Source organism: Ranitomeya variabilis, chromosome 4 (genome assembly GCF_051348905.1).
Source record: "Ranitomeya variabilis isolate aRanVar5 chromosome 4, aRanVar5.hap1, whole genome shotgun sequence".
Lineage (NCBI taxonomy): Eukaryota > Metazoa > Chordata > Amphibia > Anura > Dendrobatidae > Ranitomeya > Ranitomeya variabilis.
Genome location: NC_135235.1, coordinates 240,562,883 through 240,581,830, shown reverse-complemented (window position 1 = coordinate 240,581,830; position 18,948 = coordinate 240,562,883). Strand labels below are relative to the sequence as shown.

Below are 18,948 nucleotides of genomic sequence, written 5' to 3'. Positions count from 1 at the left end.
CTGGGTTGTGAGATTGCAGCCAAGGCAATCCTAGCACCAAATCATCATGTAGATTATACAGCACCAGAAAGCGAATAATCTCCTGGTGATCCGGATTAATACGCATAGTCACTTGTGTCCAGTATTGTGGTTTATTATTAGCCAATGGGGTGGAGTCAATCCCCTTCAGAGGAATAAGAGTCTCCAAAGGCTCTAAATCATACCCACAGCGTTTGGCAAAGGACCAATCCATAAGACTCAAAGCGGCGCCAGAGTCGACATAGGCGTCCGTGGTAATAGATGACAAAGAGCAAATCAGGGTCACAGATAGAATAAACTTAGACGGTAAGGTGCAAATGGAAACAGATTTATCAAGCTTTTTAGTGCGCTTAGAGCATGCTGATATAACATGAGTAGAATCACCACAATAGAAACACAACCCATTTTTCCGTCTAAAATTCTGCCGCTCGCTTCGGGACAGAATTCTATCACACTGCATACTCTCTGGCGACTTCTCAGTGGACACCGCCAGATGGTGCACTGGTTTGCGCTCCCGCAAACGCCTATCGATCTGAATAGCCATTGTCATGGACTCATTCAGACCCGCAGGCACAGGGAACCCCACCATAACATCCTTAATGGCATCAGAGAGACCCTCTCTGAAAGTCGCCGCCAGGGCGCACTCATTCCACTGAGTAAGCACAGACCATTTACGGAATCTTTGGCAGTAAATTTCCGCTTCATCTTGCCCCTGAGATAGGGACATCAAAGTTTTTTCTGCCTGAAGCTCCAAATGAGGTTCGTCATAAAGCAACCCCAAGGCCAGAAAAAACGCATCCACATTGAGCAACGCAGGATCCCCTGGTGTCAATGAAAAAGCCCAGTCTTGAGGGTCGCCCCGGAGCAAGGAAATCACAATCCTGACCTGCTGTGCAGGGTCTCCGGCAGAGCGAAATTTCAGGGACAAAAATAATTTGCAATTATTTCGAAAATTCTGAAACCCAGATCTATTCCCCGAGAAAAATTCCGGCAAAGGAATTCTCGGCTCAGATACAGGTGCATGACAAACAAAGTCTTGCAAATTTTGTACCTTCGTGGCGAGATTATTCAAACCTGCAGTTACACTCTGAAGATCCATTACAAACAGGTGGACACAGAGCCATTCAAAGATTAAGAGGAGGTAAGAAGCAGCTAGACAGCAATTAAGGGCTAGGCAGCAAAACTCTGAAGGAAAAAAAAAAAAAATTTCCCTTGAACACTTCTTTTTCTCCTGCTTCAGCCCAAACAATTAACACTTTGCGGGCCGGTCAAACTGTCATGATCTCAATGGCAAGAGATCATAGCATAAGCATATATAGGAACTAGCTCTTGGAAGATGGGAACTGAGCTGACCATGAACTAAACCTAACGCACAACTAGCAGTGGCCGGGTAGCATGCCTACGTTGATTCTAGATGCCCAGCACCAGCCGGAGGACTAAATAATGCTAGCAGAGGAAAATATCAGTCCTAGCTCACCTCTAGAGAAATACCCCGAAAGGAGACAGAGGCCCCCCACATGTATTGGCGGTGAATAAAGATGAAATAACAAACGTAGTATGAAAATAGGTTTAGCAAATTTGAGGTCCACTTACTACATAGCAGAAGACAGAAAGGACACTTTCATGGTCAGCTGAAAACCCTATCAAAATACCATCCAGAAATTACTTTAAAACTCTGGCATTAACTCATAACACCAGAGTGGCAATTACTGTTCACAAGAGCTTTCCAGACACAGTAACGAAACTACAGCTGTGAACTGGAACAAAAATGCAAAAACAAACATGGACAAGAGTCCAACTTATCTAGTAGTTGTCTAGGAGCAGGAACAAGCACAGAGAGGCTTCTGATAACATTGTTGACCGGCAAGCAACTAACAGAGCAGCAAGGTTATATAGCGACTCCCACATCTTGATGGGAACAGGTGAACAGAGAAGATGAAAACACCAGTAATTCCACCAGTAGCCACCGGGGGAGCCCAGAATCCAAATTCACAACAGGCCGCAGCCAGACAATGGCTTATATAACAAGAAAAGGAAAATCCAGCTTCCAAAAAATTCCAAATTTATTGTGAATATAACATGAAGTCCAGTAGGATGAATTCACATGATAATGAGTAACAGGTTACGCGTTTTGAACAATAGCTTGTTCTTTCTCAAAGCTTAGATTTCTCATAGAGAGGGGTTCACAGCCATCCCAATTTAGTAGCGTAATTAACTTCAGAAGACTTAGGGAACGTTTTAGAGCAAGGGAACGAAATTATAAATATTATAACTTTTACTCCATAAAAAGATTAGGCAGTGTTTATAAAAGGTATATCAAGATTTTACAATATGAAACAATTTAAAGTATGTACAGCAATTATAAAAACATGGATTAAAAAAAGATAAAACTCACATTTGCTTAGATCATTTCAGCTAACCATGCTGGTAGGCGGAGCCAAATATCCCAGTGCATCAGGAAGTCTTTCTGTAGTGAAATCCCAGGCAAGAATGAAGGCTGGGTTGAGTGCAGTAACTTATACCTGCAGACTTGTGACATCACTAAAGGGGCTGGTTTGCTTTCACCCTTCCCTCCTCAAAGTTACAGATTGTACCAGCAATACTTATAATTCTCATATCTTGGCTTCAGAACATGGCAGAGACACAGCACACCCATCATTCATCTTATATTAAAATTTGCTTTCTAATGATACCGCACTCGGACTAGTTGGTCCACATGGTTCAGGAGAAATCCTCACTTTGTACTCGTGTCTAGCTGCTAGCGCTTACAGTGATTGACAGATCTACCGATGGGAGTTCGCAATATGTACTCCTTATTTTCCTAGCCCAAATCAGTGGTCCAATATCTATATATATAATTGTCTAAGGGTTTTTCTGTCTGTTTGTCTGTCCTGGAAATCCCGCGTCTCTGATTGGTCGAGGCCGCCAGGCCTCGACCAATCAGCGACGGGCACAGTATCGACGTAGATGTCATAATGGTTGCCATGGCGACGATGATGTCATAAAGGTTGCCTCGACCAATCAGCGACGGGCACAGTCTGCCGCGAATTCTGGAATCATCATTGTCCATATACTGCGGGGACATGCATATTCTAGAATACCCGATGCGTTAGAATCGGGCCACAATCTAGTCTTACTATAATAGAACAAAGAACCTCATGTCTTTTGAGAGAGACTAGACCAGTTTCAGCTGGTACTAGATGAGAGAATTGTCTATTGCAGCTACAGAGGTCGTAAACATTCTTGTGGTGGGAAAGCATGAGAGGTTTAGAATTCACACACACAGCAGCAGAAGCAAAGAGAGAAGGGGGGTCAGAGCCCACAGCGTGCGTGATACCAGGTAAAATGAAAAAATCCTACTCCATTGTATACATTATCGTGACAGAGCAGTAGTGTACAGTGTATATATACAGGACAGGAGTGGTACTGTGCAGGGTATATATACAGGAGGAGTGGTGCTGTACAGTGTGTGTGTGTGTGTGTGTGTGTGTGTGTGTGTGAATATATATATATATATATATATATATATATACACATACAGGACAAGAGGAGTGGTACTGTGCAGTGTATATATACAGAACAGGAGGAGTGGTACTGTGCAGTGTATATATACAGGAGGAGTGGTACTGAGCAGGGTATATGTACAGGAGTGGTACTGTGCAGTGTATATATACAGGAGGAGTGGTACTGTGCAGTGTATATATACAGGACAGCAGGAGTGGTACTGTGCAGTGTGTGTATATATATATATATATATATATATATATACTGTGTATATATATATATATATATATATATATATATATATATACTGCAGGAGTGGTACTGTGCAGTGTATATATACAGAACAGGAGGAGTGGTACTGTGCAGTGTATATATACAGAACAGGAGGAGTGGTACTGAGCAGGATATATGTACAGGAGTGGTACTGTGTATCGTGTACATTTTTCCATGCTTTTTGCCAGTGTCTCATGGTGTCTTTCTCTCTTTTAGGCCTCTTATGCCGCTGGGCAGAGTGCATCTGCGCCCACTCTGGTGTACCCTCAGGCTCCGCAGACGATGAGTACACAGCCACAGTCCCGTACCCCAGTGAGTACTTGCCCTCTCTCCTGAGATCTTGCTGTGATCAGTGCCCCTTGTAGATGAGTAGGTCTGTGCACCTGCTGGTATATTGTGCCCTTACTCAGTCATTCCTACACCCCATCTGCTCATTGCTGTGGGTGAGGAACGCCCCCTGCAGTCTCTTGCTGTCTAAGCTTAGGATTCCTCTGTGCAGGAAATTCTGGCTTTTATGTAGTTGTCGTAGGGCTTGTGGGGTCTGCGGCAGCAGTAATTCCTCATGGGTTTCCTGATTATGTGACCTGAGCACTAATCCACAGGACTAGTAAATTGGGCAATCTGCCGTCTCTCGCTGGGTGAATATAGAGATGATACGGCGGCTGGCACAGTGTGGTCCGGATGGTGCTAGGTCGCTGAGCATGTCTTCTGCACTGTTGGGTGTGTAGGTTGTGACCCCATGGTTCCTGTCCCATGGGCCTTGGCTTTTCCTCTGCATCTTTATCTTGTGTGTCTGTCCCTCTACTTTGTGATTGTCTTTTCGCTCCTTTCTATAGTTTGCAGCTGGACCTCGACCAACACATCACCAGGTACCGTAACTTTCACCAACCTTGTCAGACCCCACTTGTGGCCCGTCACTGACAAACCTCTTAATGTGCATTGTGGTTAATGGGACTCTGCCAAAGGTTTAACTGTTTAGAAACCACCCATCAGCTTAGGAGAAATACCGGCACTGGAGTCGTCAGGTGAAGGCTGTAGGGCGTCGGGTGGGGGCTGAGGTGTAGCGGATGCGACGGATGGGGTCTGTAGGGTAGCAGAGGCGTCAGGTGTGAGCTGTAGTGTAGTGGAGGCGTCGGGTGTGGGCTGTAGGGTAGTGGTGGCATCAAGTGGGGTTTGTAGGGTAGCAGAGGTATCAAGTGGGGTTTGTAGGGTAGCAGAGGCATCGGGTGGGGTCTGTAGGGTAGCAGAGGCATCGGGTGGGGTCTGTAGGGTAGCGGAGGCATCGGGTGGGGGCTGTAGGGTAGCAGAGTCATCGGGTGGGGGCTGTAGGGTAGCGCAGGCATCGGGTGGGGTCTGTAGGGTAGAGGAGGCATCGAGTGGGGTCTGTAGGGTAGCAGGCGTGAGCTGTAGGGTAGTATAGGCGTCGCATGGGGTCTGTAGGGTAGCGGAGTCATCGAGTGGGGTCTGTGGGGTGGCGGAGGCCTCGGATGGGGTTTGTAAGGTAGTGGAGACATCGATTGGGGTCTGTAGGGTAGCGGAGGCACCGGGTGGGGGCTGTAGGATAGCTCAGGCGTCGGGTGTGAGCTGTAGGGTAGCGGAGGCATCGGATGGGGGCTGTAGGGTAGCAGAGGCATCAGGCGTGAGCTGTAGGGTAGCGTAGGCATTGGGTGGGGACTGTAGAGTAGTGGAGGTGTCGGGTGAGGTCTGTAGGGTAGTGGAGGCGTCGAGTGGGGTCTGTAGGGTAGCGGAGGCGTCGGTGGGGTCTGTAGGGTAGTGGAGGCGTCGGTGGGGTCTGTAGGGTAGCAGAGGCATTGTGTGAGCTGTAGGGTAGCAGAGGCGTCGGGTGAAGTCTGTAGGGTAGCGGAGGCATCGAGTGGGGTCTGTAGGGTAGCGGAGGTGTCAGGTGTGATCTGTAGGGTAGCGGAGTCATCGGGTAGGGTAGCGGAGGCATCGAGTGGGGGCTGTAGGGCAGCTGCAGGTGACCGGAGCACTGCTTGGGAGGGGAGTCCTGCAGGTGACTGTGGAGCGCTGCTCAGGAGGGGAGTCCTGCAGGTGACTGGAGCACTGCTCGGGAGGGGAATCCTGCAGGTGACTGTGGAGCACTGCTCAGGAGAGGAGTCCTGCAGGTGACTGTGGAGCACTGCTCAGTAGGGGAGTCCTGCAGGTGACTGTGGAGCGCTGGTCGGTAGGGGAGTCCTGCGGGTGACACCAGAGCGCTGGTCAAGAGTGGAGTCCTGCGGGTGACACTAAAGCGCTGGTCGGGAGGGGAGTCCTGCGGGTGACACCAGAGCGCTGGTCGGTAGGGCAGTCCTGCGGGTGACACCAGAGTGTTTGTCGGGAGGGGAGTCCTGCGGGTGACACCAGAGCGCTGGTCGAGAGCGGAGTCCTGCGGGAGACACCAGAGCGCTGGTCGGGAGGGGAGTCCTGTGGGTGACACCAGAGCGCTGGTCGGGAGGGGAGTCCTGCGGGTGACACCAGAGCGCTGGTCGGGAGGGGAGTCCTGCGGGAGACACCAGAGCGCTGGTCGGGAGGGGAGTCCTGCGGGAGACACCAGAGCGCTGGTCGGGAGGGGAGTCCTGCTGGTGACACCAGAGCGCTGGTCGGGAGGGGAGTCCTACGGGTGACACCAGAGCGCTGGTCGGGATGGGAGTCGTGCAGGTGACACCAGAGCGCTGGTCTGGAGGGGGGAGCCTGTGTGATCACATGTTACTGACCTCTCTGTCCTGTCTCATTGGTTTCTGCTGCATTCATTTATTCAAGGGAGGATTCAGGCCCATTCAGGTAATTGTCTAATATCCTGTATGTGTGCACAGCGTGCGGTGAGCGGTCCTCACAGGCGTTGCAGCTGTGCACACATGACTTAATCTTCTCTCCATAGAGCGCCTCCATATAACACCTCCATAGAGCGCCTCTGTATGACACTTCCATAGAGCGCCTCCATGTAACACCTCCATAGAGCGCCTCCATATGACACCTCCATAGAGCGCCTCCATACAACACCATCATTATCGCCTCCATCGTGTCTTTTCTTCTCCTCTTCTCACACCAGAGCTGCAGCACAATGGACAGCTCAGCATATGTTGTGCAGGACCTCAAATGGAGACCCCGTTGCAGTCTACATTCTTATTGTTCTACTCCCCTGGAGACGTCCCTCTATCTCGCAGCAGTGTGTGTGTGTGCGGCTTTGGATGGGTGTGGGTGTGAGTGTGTGCGGCTATGGATATGTGTGTGTGTGTGTCACGGTTCACGGGGAGGATGCCTTTATCATATCCCCACCACTCTCACCAATTTGTCATGAACCAGGGTTGTTTGGTTGCCCCTGGTTCTTTCTGAAGGGGATTTGTCTATATCCCACATCCCAGTTCCGGTTTGGACCTTGCAGCTCTCTGGCGCCCCTTAATTTCAGGTTAGACCGGGTACTGCACCTATGATAATTAGTCGCCAGAAAGGCTGCCTTACTTTGTACTGGCTAATGGGCACACTGCAGTGAGGGCGATATAACTACTCCAACTCAGGCAGGAACAAATTCCGCTGCCACCCGCTCCGATTTCTTAATTATTAACGGGTCCAGATTAGTAGCGTAATTCACTTCAGAGGACGTGACCGTACGTTATAGGGCATGGAGAGACAAGCTAGTAATTTTATATTTTACTCTAAAAAAGGTAGGCAGTGTTTACAGTTGTATAAAAAAGATATTATAAAGTAGACAAGTATCGTATGTACAGTACAATTAAAAATAAAATGGGATTAAAGTTGAAAGAACACTTACATTTCGTTCAGATCATTTCATCTCCTGGCTGCCCATGTGCTCAAGGGGACACATCAAGATGCATATCACATATCTCTATAGCAGCTAGACGCCGGACAAAAGACACGTGAAGAGTTATGCTTCACTCACTTATTTCCCAGTCTAAAACCAAGGCACTCCCCGGTGGTGACCTCACTCGGGCTGAATCCTCTCCTTTCTTAGAGCTGTGACAGACCATTTTTATACATAGCTCACATAGCTCGCTGTATGAACCATGTGTACGAACGTCACCATGATCAGGATGTGCACTACGTTGGGGGGAATATTTTAAGTGTAAGCATGGTGTAGATACATGACCCGCTTACGGAGAAACCCGCTCCTTGCAATCGTTGGGTTTAGCTCCTAGCGATTTCCGTGAGCAATAGATCTCTCAATGGACATCCAGAATATATAATCCTTATATCTTTTATATCTCTAGCCCGGATCGGTGCCAATATACATAACCTTAAAAGAACAATAGAATCCCATGCTTGCTGTACCAGTTTTGGCCAGTATCAGGTGGGAGGGGGGAATGAGGAGTTTTACACAGAGTCTGGTTTTCGCAGCACCAAGCCATAAACATTTGGCTGGGAGGGGGGAAATGACGGGTTTAGGATTACACAGGCAGGCAGAGGCAGAAGGAGAAAAGCAGTTTCTTCCTCAGGCGAACGGGGCTGTCATCACCCATAGGCATGGGTCTGAAAAGCCATGGACCATTTTGGTATGTACTCAAAACATGGCATATTCATATTATCGTGACAGTGTGTGTGTGCGGCTCTGGGTGGATGTGTGTGTGTCTGTGTCTCTGGATATGTGTGTGTGTGTGTCTGTGTGTGCGGCTCTGGATATGTGTGTGTGTGGCTCTGGGTGTGTGTGTGTGCGGCTCTGGGGGTGTGTGCGGCTCTGGATGTGTGTGTGTGTGTCTGTGTGTGTGCGCGTGCGTGGGACTCTGGGGGGGTGTGTGTGTGTCTGGTGTGTGTGTCTCTGGATTTGTGTGTATGTCTGTGTGTGTGCGCGTGCTTGGGACTCTGGGGGTGTGTGTGTGTCTGTGTGTGTGCCTCTGGTTGTGTGTGTGTCTGTGTGTGTGCGCGCGTGCGTGGGACTCTGGGGGTGTGTGTCTTTGTGTGTCTGTGTGTGTGTCTCTGGATGTGTGTCTGTGTGTGTTTGTCTGTGTGTGTGTCTCTGGATGTGTGTGTGTGTCTGTGTGTGTGCGCGTGCGTGGGACTCTGGGGGTGTGTGTCTGTGTGTGTGTCTCTGGTTTGTGTGTGTCTGTGCGCGCGTGCGTGGGACTCTGGGGGTGTGTGTCTTTGTGTGTCTGTGTGTCTCTGGATGTGTGTGTGTGTCTGTGTGTGCGCGCGCATGCGTGGGGCTCTGGGGGGGTGTGTGTCTGTGTGCGGCTCTGGATGTGTGTGTGTGTCTGTGTGTGGGTGTGTGTGCGTGCGTGGGGCTCTGGGGGGGTGTGTGTTGTGTGTGTCTGTGTGTGTGGCTCTGGATGTGTGCTTGTCTCTGCATGCGCAGCGCTGGCTCGGACAGCTGCTGTGTGTGGTATTTTGCTTTATGGCAGTTCAACCTCATTTTCTCGCTCTCAGTCCTGTATACAGTAGGTGCTGAAAGTATTCAGACCCCTTTACATTTTTCATTCTGTTTCATTGCAGCCATTTGGTAAATTCAGGAAAGTTCATTTTGTCTCCTTAATGTACACTCTGCACCCCATCTTGACTGAAAAAAAACAGAAATGTAGAAATTTTTGCAAGTTTAATAAAAAAGAAAAACTGAAATATCACATGCTCATAAGTATTCAGACCCTTTGCTCAGACACTTATATGTAAGTCACATGCTGTCCATTTCCTTGTGATCCCCCTTGAGATGGTTCTACTCCTTCATTGGCGTCCAGCTGTGTGTAATTAAACTGATAGATGATTTGGAAAGGCGCACACCTGTCTATATAAGACCTCACCGCTCACAGTGCATGTCAGACCAAATGAGGATCATGAGGTCAAAGGAACTGGCCAAGGAGCTCAGAGACAGAATTGTGGCAAGGCACAGATCTGGCCAAGGTTACAACAGAATTTCTGCAGTACTCAAGGTTCCTAAAAGCACAGTGGCCTCCATAATCCTTAAATGGGAGAAGTTTGGGACCACCAGAAGTCTTCCTAGACCTGGCCATCCAGCCAAACTGAGCAATCGTGGGAGAAGAGCCTTGGTGAGAGAGGCAAAGAAGAACCCCAAGATCACCGTGGCTGAGCTCCAGAGAAGCAGTAGGGAGATGGGAGAAAGTTCCACAAAGTCAACTATCACTGCAGCCTCCACCAGTCGGGCCTTTATGGCAGAGTGGCCCGACGGAAGCCTCTCCTCAGTGCAAGACATATGAAAGCCCGCACAGAGTTTGCTAAAAAAAACACATGAAGGACTCCCAGACTATGAGAAATAACATTCTCTGGTCTGATGAGACGAAGAAAGACCTTTTTGGTGATAATTCTAAGCGGTATGTGTGGAGAAAACCAGGCACTGCTCATCACCTGCCCAATACAATCCCAACAGTGAAGCATGGTGGAGGCAGCATCATGCTATGGGGGTGTTTTTCAGTTGCAGGGACAGGACGACTTGTTGTCATTGAAGGAAACATGAACATGGCCAAGTACAGAGATATCCTGGATGAAAACCTCTTCCAGAGTGCTCTGGACCTCAGAATTGGCCGAAGGTTCACCCTCCAACAAGACAATGACCCTAAGAACACAGCTAAAATAACAAAGGAGCGGCTTCAGAACAACTCTGTGACCATTCTTGACTGGCCCAGCCAGAGCCCTGACCTAAACCAAATGGAGAATCTCTGAAGAGACCTGAAAATGGCATCCACCAACGTTCACCATCCAACCTGACGGAACTGGAGAGGTTTTACAAGGAAGATTGGCAGAGGATCCCCAAATCCAGGGGTGAAAAACTTGTTTCATCATTCCCAAGAAGACTCATGGCTGTACTAGCTCAAAAGGTGCTTCTCCTCAATACTGAGCAAAGGATGTGAATACTTATGACCATGTGATATTTCAGTTTTTCTTGTAAATAAAATTGCAAAAATGTCTACATTTCTGTTTTTTTCAGTGAAGATGGGGTGCCGAGTGTACAATAATGAGAAAAAATGAACTTTATTCAATTTACCAAATGGCTGCAATGAAACAGAGTGAAAAATTTAAAGGGGTCTGAATACTTTCCACACCCACTGTATGAGGTGCCGTGTCCTCGGGGGTGTGAATACTTTTTACACCCACTGTATGAGGTGCCATGTACTCAGGGGTGTGAATACTTTCCGCACCCGCTGTATGAGGTGCCGTGTAAGCGGGGGTCTCGCCATCACTCACCTCGTGCTGCTCGCAGTAGTCCCGTGGTGGCTCCTCAGTGCCGGCGGTGTCTCCTCCGGTCTGGTGGTCTCCTTGGGTTGTGTGTGCGGCTGATTATGGCCTTATTATTACCCTCCAGTCTTCTTGCCCGCTCCTCCATGCTGGCTCTCGCTCACTTCTTGTCTGCTCCTCCATGCTGGCTCTCGCTCACTTCTTGTCTGCTCCTCCATGCTGGCTCTCGCTCACTTCCTGTCTGCTCCTCCATGCAGCTTCCGCTCACTTCTTGTCCGATCCTCCATACAGCTCTCGCTCACTTCTTGTCTGCTCCTCCATGCAGCTCTCGCTCACTTCTTGCCCGCTCCTCCATGCTGGTTCTCGCTCACTTCTTGTCTGCTCCTCCATGCTGCCTCTCGCTCACTTCTTGTCCGCTCCTCCATGCTGCTCTCGCTCACTTCTTGTCCGCTCCTCCATGCTGATTGTCGCTCACTTCTTGTCTGCTCCTCCATGCTGCCTCTCGCTCACTTCTTGTCCGCTCCTCCTTGCAGCTCTCGCTCACTTCTTGTCCGCTCCTCCATGCTGGTTGTCGCTCACTTCTTGTCTGCTCCTCCATGCTGCCTCTCGCTCACTTCTTGTCCGCTCCTCCATGCAGCTCTCGCTCACTTCTTGTCCGCTCCTCCTTGCTGGCTCTCGCTCACTTCTTGTCCGCTCCTCCATGCAGCTCTCGCTCACTTGTCCGCTCCTCCATGCTGGCTCTCACTCACTTCTTGTCCGATCCTCCATGCAGCTCTCGCTCACTTCTTGTCCGCTCCTCCATGCAGCTCTCGCTCACTTCTTGCCCGCTCCTCCATGCTGGTTCTCGCTCACTTCTTGTCTGCTCCTCCATGCTGCCTCTCGCTCACTTCTTCTCTGCTCCTCCATGCAGCTCCCGCTCACTTCTTGTCCGATCCTCCATACAGCTCTCGCTCACTTCTTGTCTGCTCCTCCATGCAGCTCTCGCTCACTTCTTGCCCGCTCCTCCATGCTGGTTCTCGCTCACTCCTTGTCTGCTCCTCCATGCTGCCTCTCGCTCACTTCTTGTCCGCTCCTCCATGCTGCTCTCGCTCACTTCTTGTCCGCTCCTCCATGCTGGTTGTCGCTCACTTCTTGTCTGCTCCTCCATGCTGCCTCTCGCTCACTTCTTGTCCGCTCCTCCATGCAGCTTTTGCTCACTTCTTGTCCGCTCCTCCTTGCTGGCTCTCGCTCACTTCTTGTCTGCTCCTCCATGCAGCTCTCACTCACTTCTTGCCCGCTCCTCCATGCAGCTCTTGCTCACTTCTTGTCTGCTCCTCCATGCTGCCTCTCGCTCACTTCTTGTCCGCTCCTCCATGCAGCTCTCGCTCACTTGTCCGCTCCTCCATGCTGGCTCTCGCTCACTTCTTGTCCGATCCTCCATGCAGCTCTCGCTCACTTCTTGTCCGCTCCTCCATGCAGCTCTCGCTCACTTCTTGCCCGCTCCTCCATGTTGGTTCTCGCTCACTTCTTGTCCGCTCCTCCATGCAGCTCTCGCTCACTTCTTGTCCTGTCATGATCTCAATGGCAAGAGAACATAGCATAAGCATATATAGGAACTAGCTCTGGGAAGATGGGAACTGAGCTGACCATGAACTAAACCTAACGCACAACTAGCAGTGGCCGGGTAGCATGCCTACGTTGATTCTAGATGCCCAGCACCAGCCGGAGGACTAAATAATGCTAGCAGAGGAAAATATCAGTCCTAGCTCACCTCTAGAGAAATACCCCGAAAGGAGACAGAGGCCCCCCACATGTATTGGCGGTGAATAAAGATGAAATAACAAACGTAGTATGAAAATAGGTTTAGCAAATTTGAGGTCCACTTACTACATAGCAGAAGACAGAAAGGACACTTTCATGGTCAGCTGAAAACCCTATCAAAACACCATCCAGAAATTACTTTAAAACTCTGGCATTAACTCATAACACCAGAGTGGCAATTCCTGTTCACAAGAGCTTTCCAGACACAGTAACGAAACTACAGCTGTGAACTGGAACAAAAATGCAAAAACAAACATGGACAAGAGTCCAACTTATCTAGTAGTTGTCTAGGAGCAGGAACAAGCACAGAGAGGCTTCTGATAACATTGTTGACCGGCAAGCAACTAACAGAGCAGCAAGGTTGTATAGCGACTCCCACATCTTGATGGGAACAGGTGAACAGAGAAGATGAAGACACCAGTTCAATTCCACCAGTAGCCACCGGGGGAGCCCAGAATCCAAATTCACAACAGTACCCCCCCCTCAAGGAGGGGGCACCGAACCCTCACCAGAACCACCAGGGCGATCAGGATGGGCCCTATGAAAGGCACGAACCAGATCAGAGGCATGAACATCAGATGCATTCACCCAAGAATTATCCTCCTGGCCGTATCCCTTCCACTTGACCAGATACTGGAGTCTCCGTCTGGAAACACGAGAGTCCAAGATTTTCTCCACAACGTACTCCAACTCACCCTCAACCAACACCGGAGCAGGAGGCTCAACGGAAGGCACAACCGGTACCTCATACCTGCGCAATAATGACCGATGAAAAACGTTATGAATAGAAAAGGATGCAGGGAGGTCCAAACGGAAGGAAACAGGGTTAAGAATCTCCAATATCTTATACGGGCCGATGAACCGAGGCTTAAACTTAGGAGAAGAGACCCTCATAGGGACAAAACGAGAAGACAACCACACCAAATCCCCAACACAAAGCCGAGGACCAACACGACGGTGGCGGTTGGCAAAAAGCTGAGTCTTCTCCTGGGACAACCTCAAATTGTCCACCACCTGCCCCCAGATCTGATGCAATCTCTCCACCACAGCATCCACTCCAGGACAATCCGAAGATTCCACCTGACCAGAGGAAAATCGAGGATGAAACCCCGAATTACAGAAAAACGGGGACACCAAAGTGGCAGAGCTGGCCCGATTATTGAGAGCGAACTCCGCCAATGGCAAAAAAGCAACCCAATCATCCTGGTCAGCAGACACAAAACACCTCAGATATGTCTCCAGGGTCTGATTAATCCGCTCGGTCTGGCCATTCGTCTGAGGATGGAAAGCGGACGAAAAAGATAAATCTATGCCCATCCTAGCACAGAATGCCCGCCAAAATCTAGACACGAATTGGGTCCCTCTGTCAGAAACGATATTCTCAGGAATACCATGCAAACGAACAACATTTTGAAAAAACAGAGGAACCAACTCGGAAGAAGAAGGCAACTTGGGCAGAGGAACCAAATGGACCATCTTAGAGAAACGGTCACACACCACCCAGATGACAGACATCTTCTGAGAAACAGGCAGATCTGAAATAAAATCCATCGAGATGTGCGTCCAAGGCCTCTTAGGAATAGGCAAGGGCAACAATAATCCACTAGCCCGAGAACAACAAGGCTTGGCCCGAGCACAAACGTCACAAGACTGCACAAAGCCTCGCACATGTCGTGACAGGGAAGGCCACCAGAAGGACCTTGCCACCAAATCCCTGGTACCAAAAATGCCAGGATGACCTGCCAACGCAGAAGAATGAACCTCAGAGATGACTCTACTGGTCCAATCATCAGGAACAAACAGTTTATCAGGTGGGCAACGATCAGGTCTATCCGCCTGAAACTCCTGCAAGGCCCGCCGCAGGTCTGGAGAAACGGCTGACAATACCACTCCATCCTTAAGGATACCTGTGGGCTCAGAGTTACCAGGCGAGTCAGGCTCAAAACTCCTAGAAAGGGCATCCGCCTTAACATTCTTAGAACCCGGTAGGTATGACACCACAAAATTAAACCGAGAGAAAAATAATGACCAGCGCGCCTGTCTAGGATTCAGGCGCCTGGCGGTCTCAAGATAAATCAAATTTTTGTGGTCAGTCAATACCACCACCTGATGTCTGGCCCCCTCAAGCCAATGGCGCCACTCCTCAAAAGCCCACTTCATGGCCAAAAGCTCCCGATTCCCAACATCATAATTCCGCTCAGCGGGCGAAAATTTACGGGAAAAGAAGGCACAAGGCCTCATCACGGAGCAGTCAGAACTTTTCTGCGACAACACTGCCCCAGCTCCGATCTCAGAAGCGTCGACCTCAACCTGAAAAGGTAGAGCAACATCAGGCTGACGCAACACAGGGGCAGAGGAAAAACGGCGCTTAAGCTCCCGAAAGGCCTCCACAGCATCAGGGGACCAATCAGCAACATCAGCACCCTTCTTAGTCAAATCGGTCAATGGCTTAGCAATATCCGAAAAACCAGCAATAAATCGACGATAAAAGTTAGCAAAGCCCAAAAATTTCTGAAGACTCTTAAGAGAAGAGGGCTGCGTCCAATCACAAATAGCTTGAACCTTGACAGGATCCATTTCAATGGAAGAGGGGGAAAAAATATATCCCAAAAAGGAAATACTCTGTACCCCAAAAACACACTTAGAACCCTTCACACACAAAGAATTAGACCGCAAAACCTGAAAAACCCTCCTGACTTGCTGGACATGAGAGTCCCAGTCATCCGAAAAAATCAGAATATCATCCAGATACACAATCATAAATTTATCCAAATAATCGCGAAAAATATCATGCATAAAGGACTGGAAAACTGACGGAGCATTTGAAAGACCAAAAGGCATCACTAAGTACTCAAAGTGGCCCTCGGGCGTATTAAATGCGGTTTTCCACTCATCCCCCTGCCTGATTCGCACCAAATTATACGCCCCACGAAGGTCAATCTTAGAGAACCACTTGGCCCCCTTTATGCGAGCAAACAAATCAGTCAGCAACGGCAATGGGTATTGGTATTTAACAGTGATTTTATTCAAAAGCCGATAATCAATACATGGTCTCAAAGAGCCGTCTTTTTTTGACACAAAGAAAAAACCGGCTCCTAAGGGAGATGACGATGGACGAATATGTCCCTTTTCCAAGGACTCCTTTATATATTCTCGCATAGCAGCGTGTTCAGGCACAGACAGATTAAATAAACGACCCTTTGGGTATTTACTACCCGGGATTAAATCTATGGCACAATCGCACTCTCGGTGCGGAGGTAACGAACCAAGCTTGGATTCTTCAAAGACGTCACGATAGTCAGACAGGAACTCAGGAATTTCAGAGGGAATAGATGATGAAATGGAAACCACAGGTACATCCCCATGAGCCCCCTTACATCCCCAGCTCAACACAGACATAGCTCTCCAGTCGAGGACTGGGTTGTGAGATTGCAGCCAAGGCAATCCTAGCACCAAATCATCATGTAGATTATACAGCACCAGAAAGCGAATAATCTCCTGGTGATCCGGATTAATACGCATAGTTACTTGTGTCCAGTATTGTGGTTTATTATTAGCCAATGGGGTGGAGTCAATCCCCTTCAGAGGAATAGGAGTCTCCAAAGGCTCTAAATCATACCCACAGCGTTTGGCAAAGGACCAATCCATAAGACTCAAAGCGGCGCCAGAGTCGACATAGGCGTCCGTGGTAATAGATGACAAAGAGCAAATCAGGGTCACAGATAGAATAAACTTAGACGGTAAGGTGCAAATGGAAACAGATTTACCAAGCTTTTTAGTGCGCTTAGAGCATGCTGATATAACATGAGTAGAATCACCACAATAGAAACACAACCCATTTTTCCGTCTAAAATTCTGCCGCTCGCTTCGGGACAGAATTCTATCACACTGCATACTCTCTGGCGACTTCTCAGTGGACACCGCCAGATGGTGCACTGGTTTGCGCTCCCGCAAACGCCTATCGATCTGAATAGCCATTGTCATGGACTCATTCAGACCCGCAGGCACAGGGAACCCCACCATAACATCCTTAATGGCATCAGAGAGACCCTCTCTGAAAGTCGCCGCCAGGGCGCACTCATTCCACTGAGTAAGCACAGACCATTTACGGAATCTTTGGCAGTAAATTTCCGCTTCATCTTGCCCCTGAGATAGGGACATCAAAGTTTTTTCTGCCTGAAGATCCAAATGAGGTTCGTCATAAAGCAACCCCAAGGCCAGAAAAAACGCATCCACATTGAGCAACGCAGGATCCCCTGGTGTCAATGAAAAAGCCCAGTCTTGAGGGTCGCCCCGGAGCAAGGAAATCACAATCCTGACCTGCTGTGCAGGGTCTCCGGCAGAGCGAGATTTCAGGGACAAAAATAATTTGCAATTATTTCGAAAATTCTGAAACCCAGATCTATTCCCCGAGAAAAATTCCGGCAAAGGAATTCTCGGCTCAGATACAGGTGCATGACAAACAAAATCTTGCAAATTTTGTACCTTCGTGGCGAGATTATTCAAACCTGCAGTTACACTCTGAAGATCCATTACAAACAGGTGGACACAGAGCCATTCAAAGGAGAGAGAAAAAAAAAAAAAAAAAAAATTTCAGCAGACTACTTATTTCTCTCCTTTCTCAGCCAAGGATTTTAACCCTTTAGTGGGCCGGTCAAACTGTCATGATCTCAATGGCAAGAGAACATAGCATAAGCATATATAGGAACTAGCTCTGGGAAGATGGGAACTGAGCTGACCATGAACTAAACCTAACGCACAACTAGCAGTGGCCGGGTAGCATGCCTACGTTGATTCTAGATGCCCAGCACCAGCCGGAGGACTAAATAATGCTAGCAGAGGAAAATATCAGTCCTAGCTCACCTCTAGAGAAATACCCCGAAAGGAGACAGAGGCCCCCCACATGTATTGGCGGTGAATAAAGATGAAATAACAAACGTAGTATGAAAATAGGTTTAGCAAATTTGAGGTCCACTTACTACATAGCAGAAGACAGAAAGGACACTTTCATGGTCAGCTGAAAACCCTATCAAAACACCATCCAGAAATTACTTTAAAACTCTGGCATTAACTCATAACACCAGAGTGGCAATTCCTGTTCACAAGAGCTTTCCAGACACAGTAACGAAACTACAGCTGTGAACTGGAACAAAAATGCAAAAACAAACATGGACAAGAGTCCAACTTATCTAGTAGTTGTCTAGGAGCAGGAACAAGCACAGAGAGGCTTCTGATAACATTGTTGACCGGCAAGCAACTAACAGAGCAGCAAGGTTGTATAGCGACTCCCACATCTTGATGGGAACAGGTGAACAGAGAAGATGAAGACACCAGTTCAATTCCACCAGTAGCCACCGGGGGAGCCCAGAATCCAAATTCACAACATTGTCCGCTCCTCCTTGCTGGCTCTCGCTCACTTCTTGTCTGCTCCTCCATGCAGCTCTCACTCACTTCTTGCCCGCTCCTCCATGTAGCTCTCGCTCACTTCTTGTCTGCTCCTCCATGCTGCCTCTCGCTCACTTCTTGTCCGCTCCTCCATGCAGCTCTCGCTCACTTGTCCGCTCCTTCATGCTGGCTCTCGCTCACTTCTTGTCCGATCCTCCATGCAGCTCTCGCTCACTTCTTGTCCGCTCCTCCATGCAGCTCTCGCTCACTTCTTGCCCGCTCCTCCATGCTGGTTCTCGCTCACTTCTTGTCTGCTCCTCCATGCTGCCTCTCGCTCACTTCTTGTCCGCTCCTCCATGCTGCTCTCGCTCACTTCTTGTCCGCTCCTCCATGCTGCCTCTCGCTCACTTCTTGTCCGATCCTCCATGCAGCTCTCGCTCACTTCTTGTCCGCTCCTCCCTGCTGGCTCTCGCTCACTTCTTGTCCGCTCCTCCATGCTGCCTCTCGCTCACTTCTTGTCCGCTCCTCCATGCAGCTCTCGCTCACTTGTCCGCTCCTCCATGCTGGCTCTCGCTCACTTCTTGTCCGATCCTCCATGCAGCTCTCGCTCACTTCTTGTCCGCTCCTCCATGCAGCTCTCGCTCACTTCTTGCCCGCTCCTCCATGTTGGTTCTCGCTCACTTCTTGTCCGCTCCTCCATGCAGCTCTCGCTCACTTCTTGTCCGCTCCTCCTTGCTGGCTCTCGCTCACTTCTTGTCTGCTCCTCCATGCAGCTCTCACTCACTTCTTGCCCGCTCCTCCATGTAGCTCTCGCTCACTTCTTGTCTGCTCCTC

At 49.2% G+C, this 18,948-nt stretch overlaps 1 protein-coding gene across 3 annotated transcripts in view; it reads left to right on the top strand.

Moving 5' to 3' along the window:
* EIF4G3 (eukaryotic translation initiation factor 4 gamma 3) overlaps window positions 1–18,948 on the top strand; it is a 114,990-nt gene that overhangs the window by 57,167 nt on the left and 38,875 nt on the right. For all 3 annotated transcript variants that reach the window (XM_077260449.1, XM_077260448.1, XM_077260447.1), the window contains exons 4-6: window positions 4,012–4,107; window positions 4,632–4,664; window positions 6,556–6,576. In XM_077260449.1, the coding sequence (XP_077116564.1) occupies window positions 4,012–4,107; window positions 4,632–4,664; window positions 6,556–6,576 (150 nt within the window). The remainder of the gene's footprint in view (window positions 1–4,011; window positions 4,108–4,631; window positions 4,665–6,555; window positions 6,577–18,948) is intronic.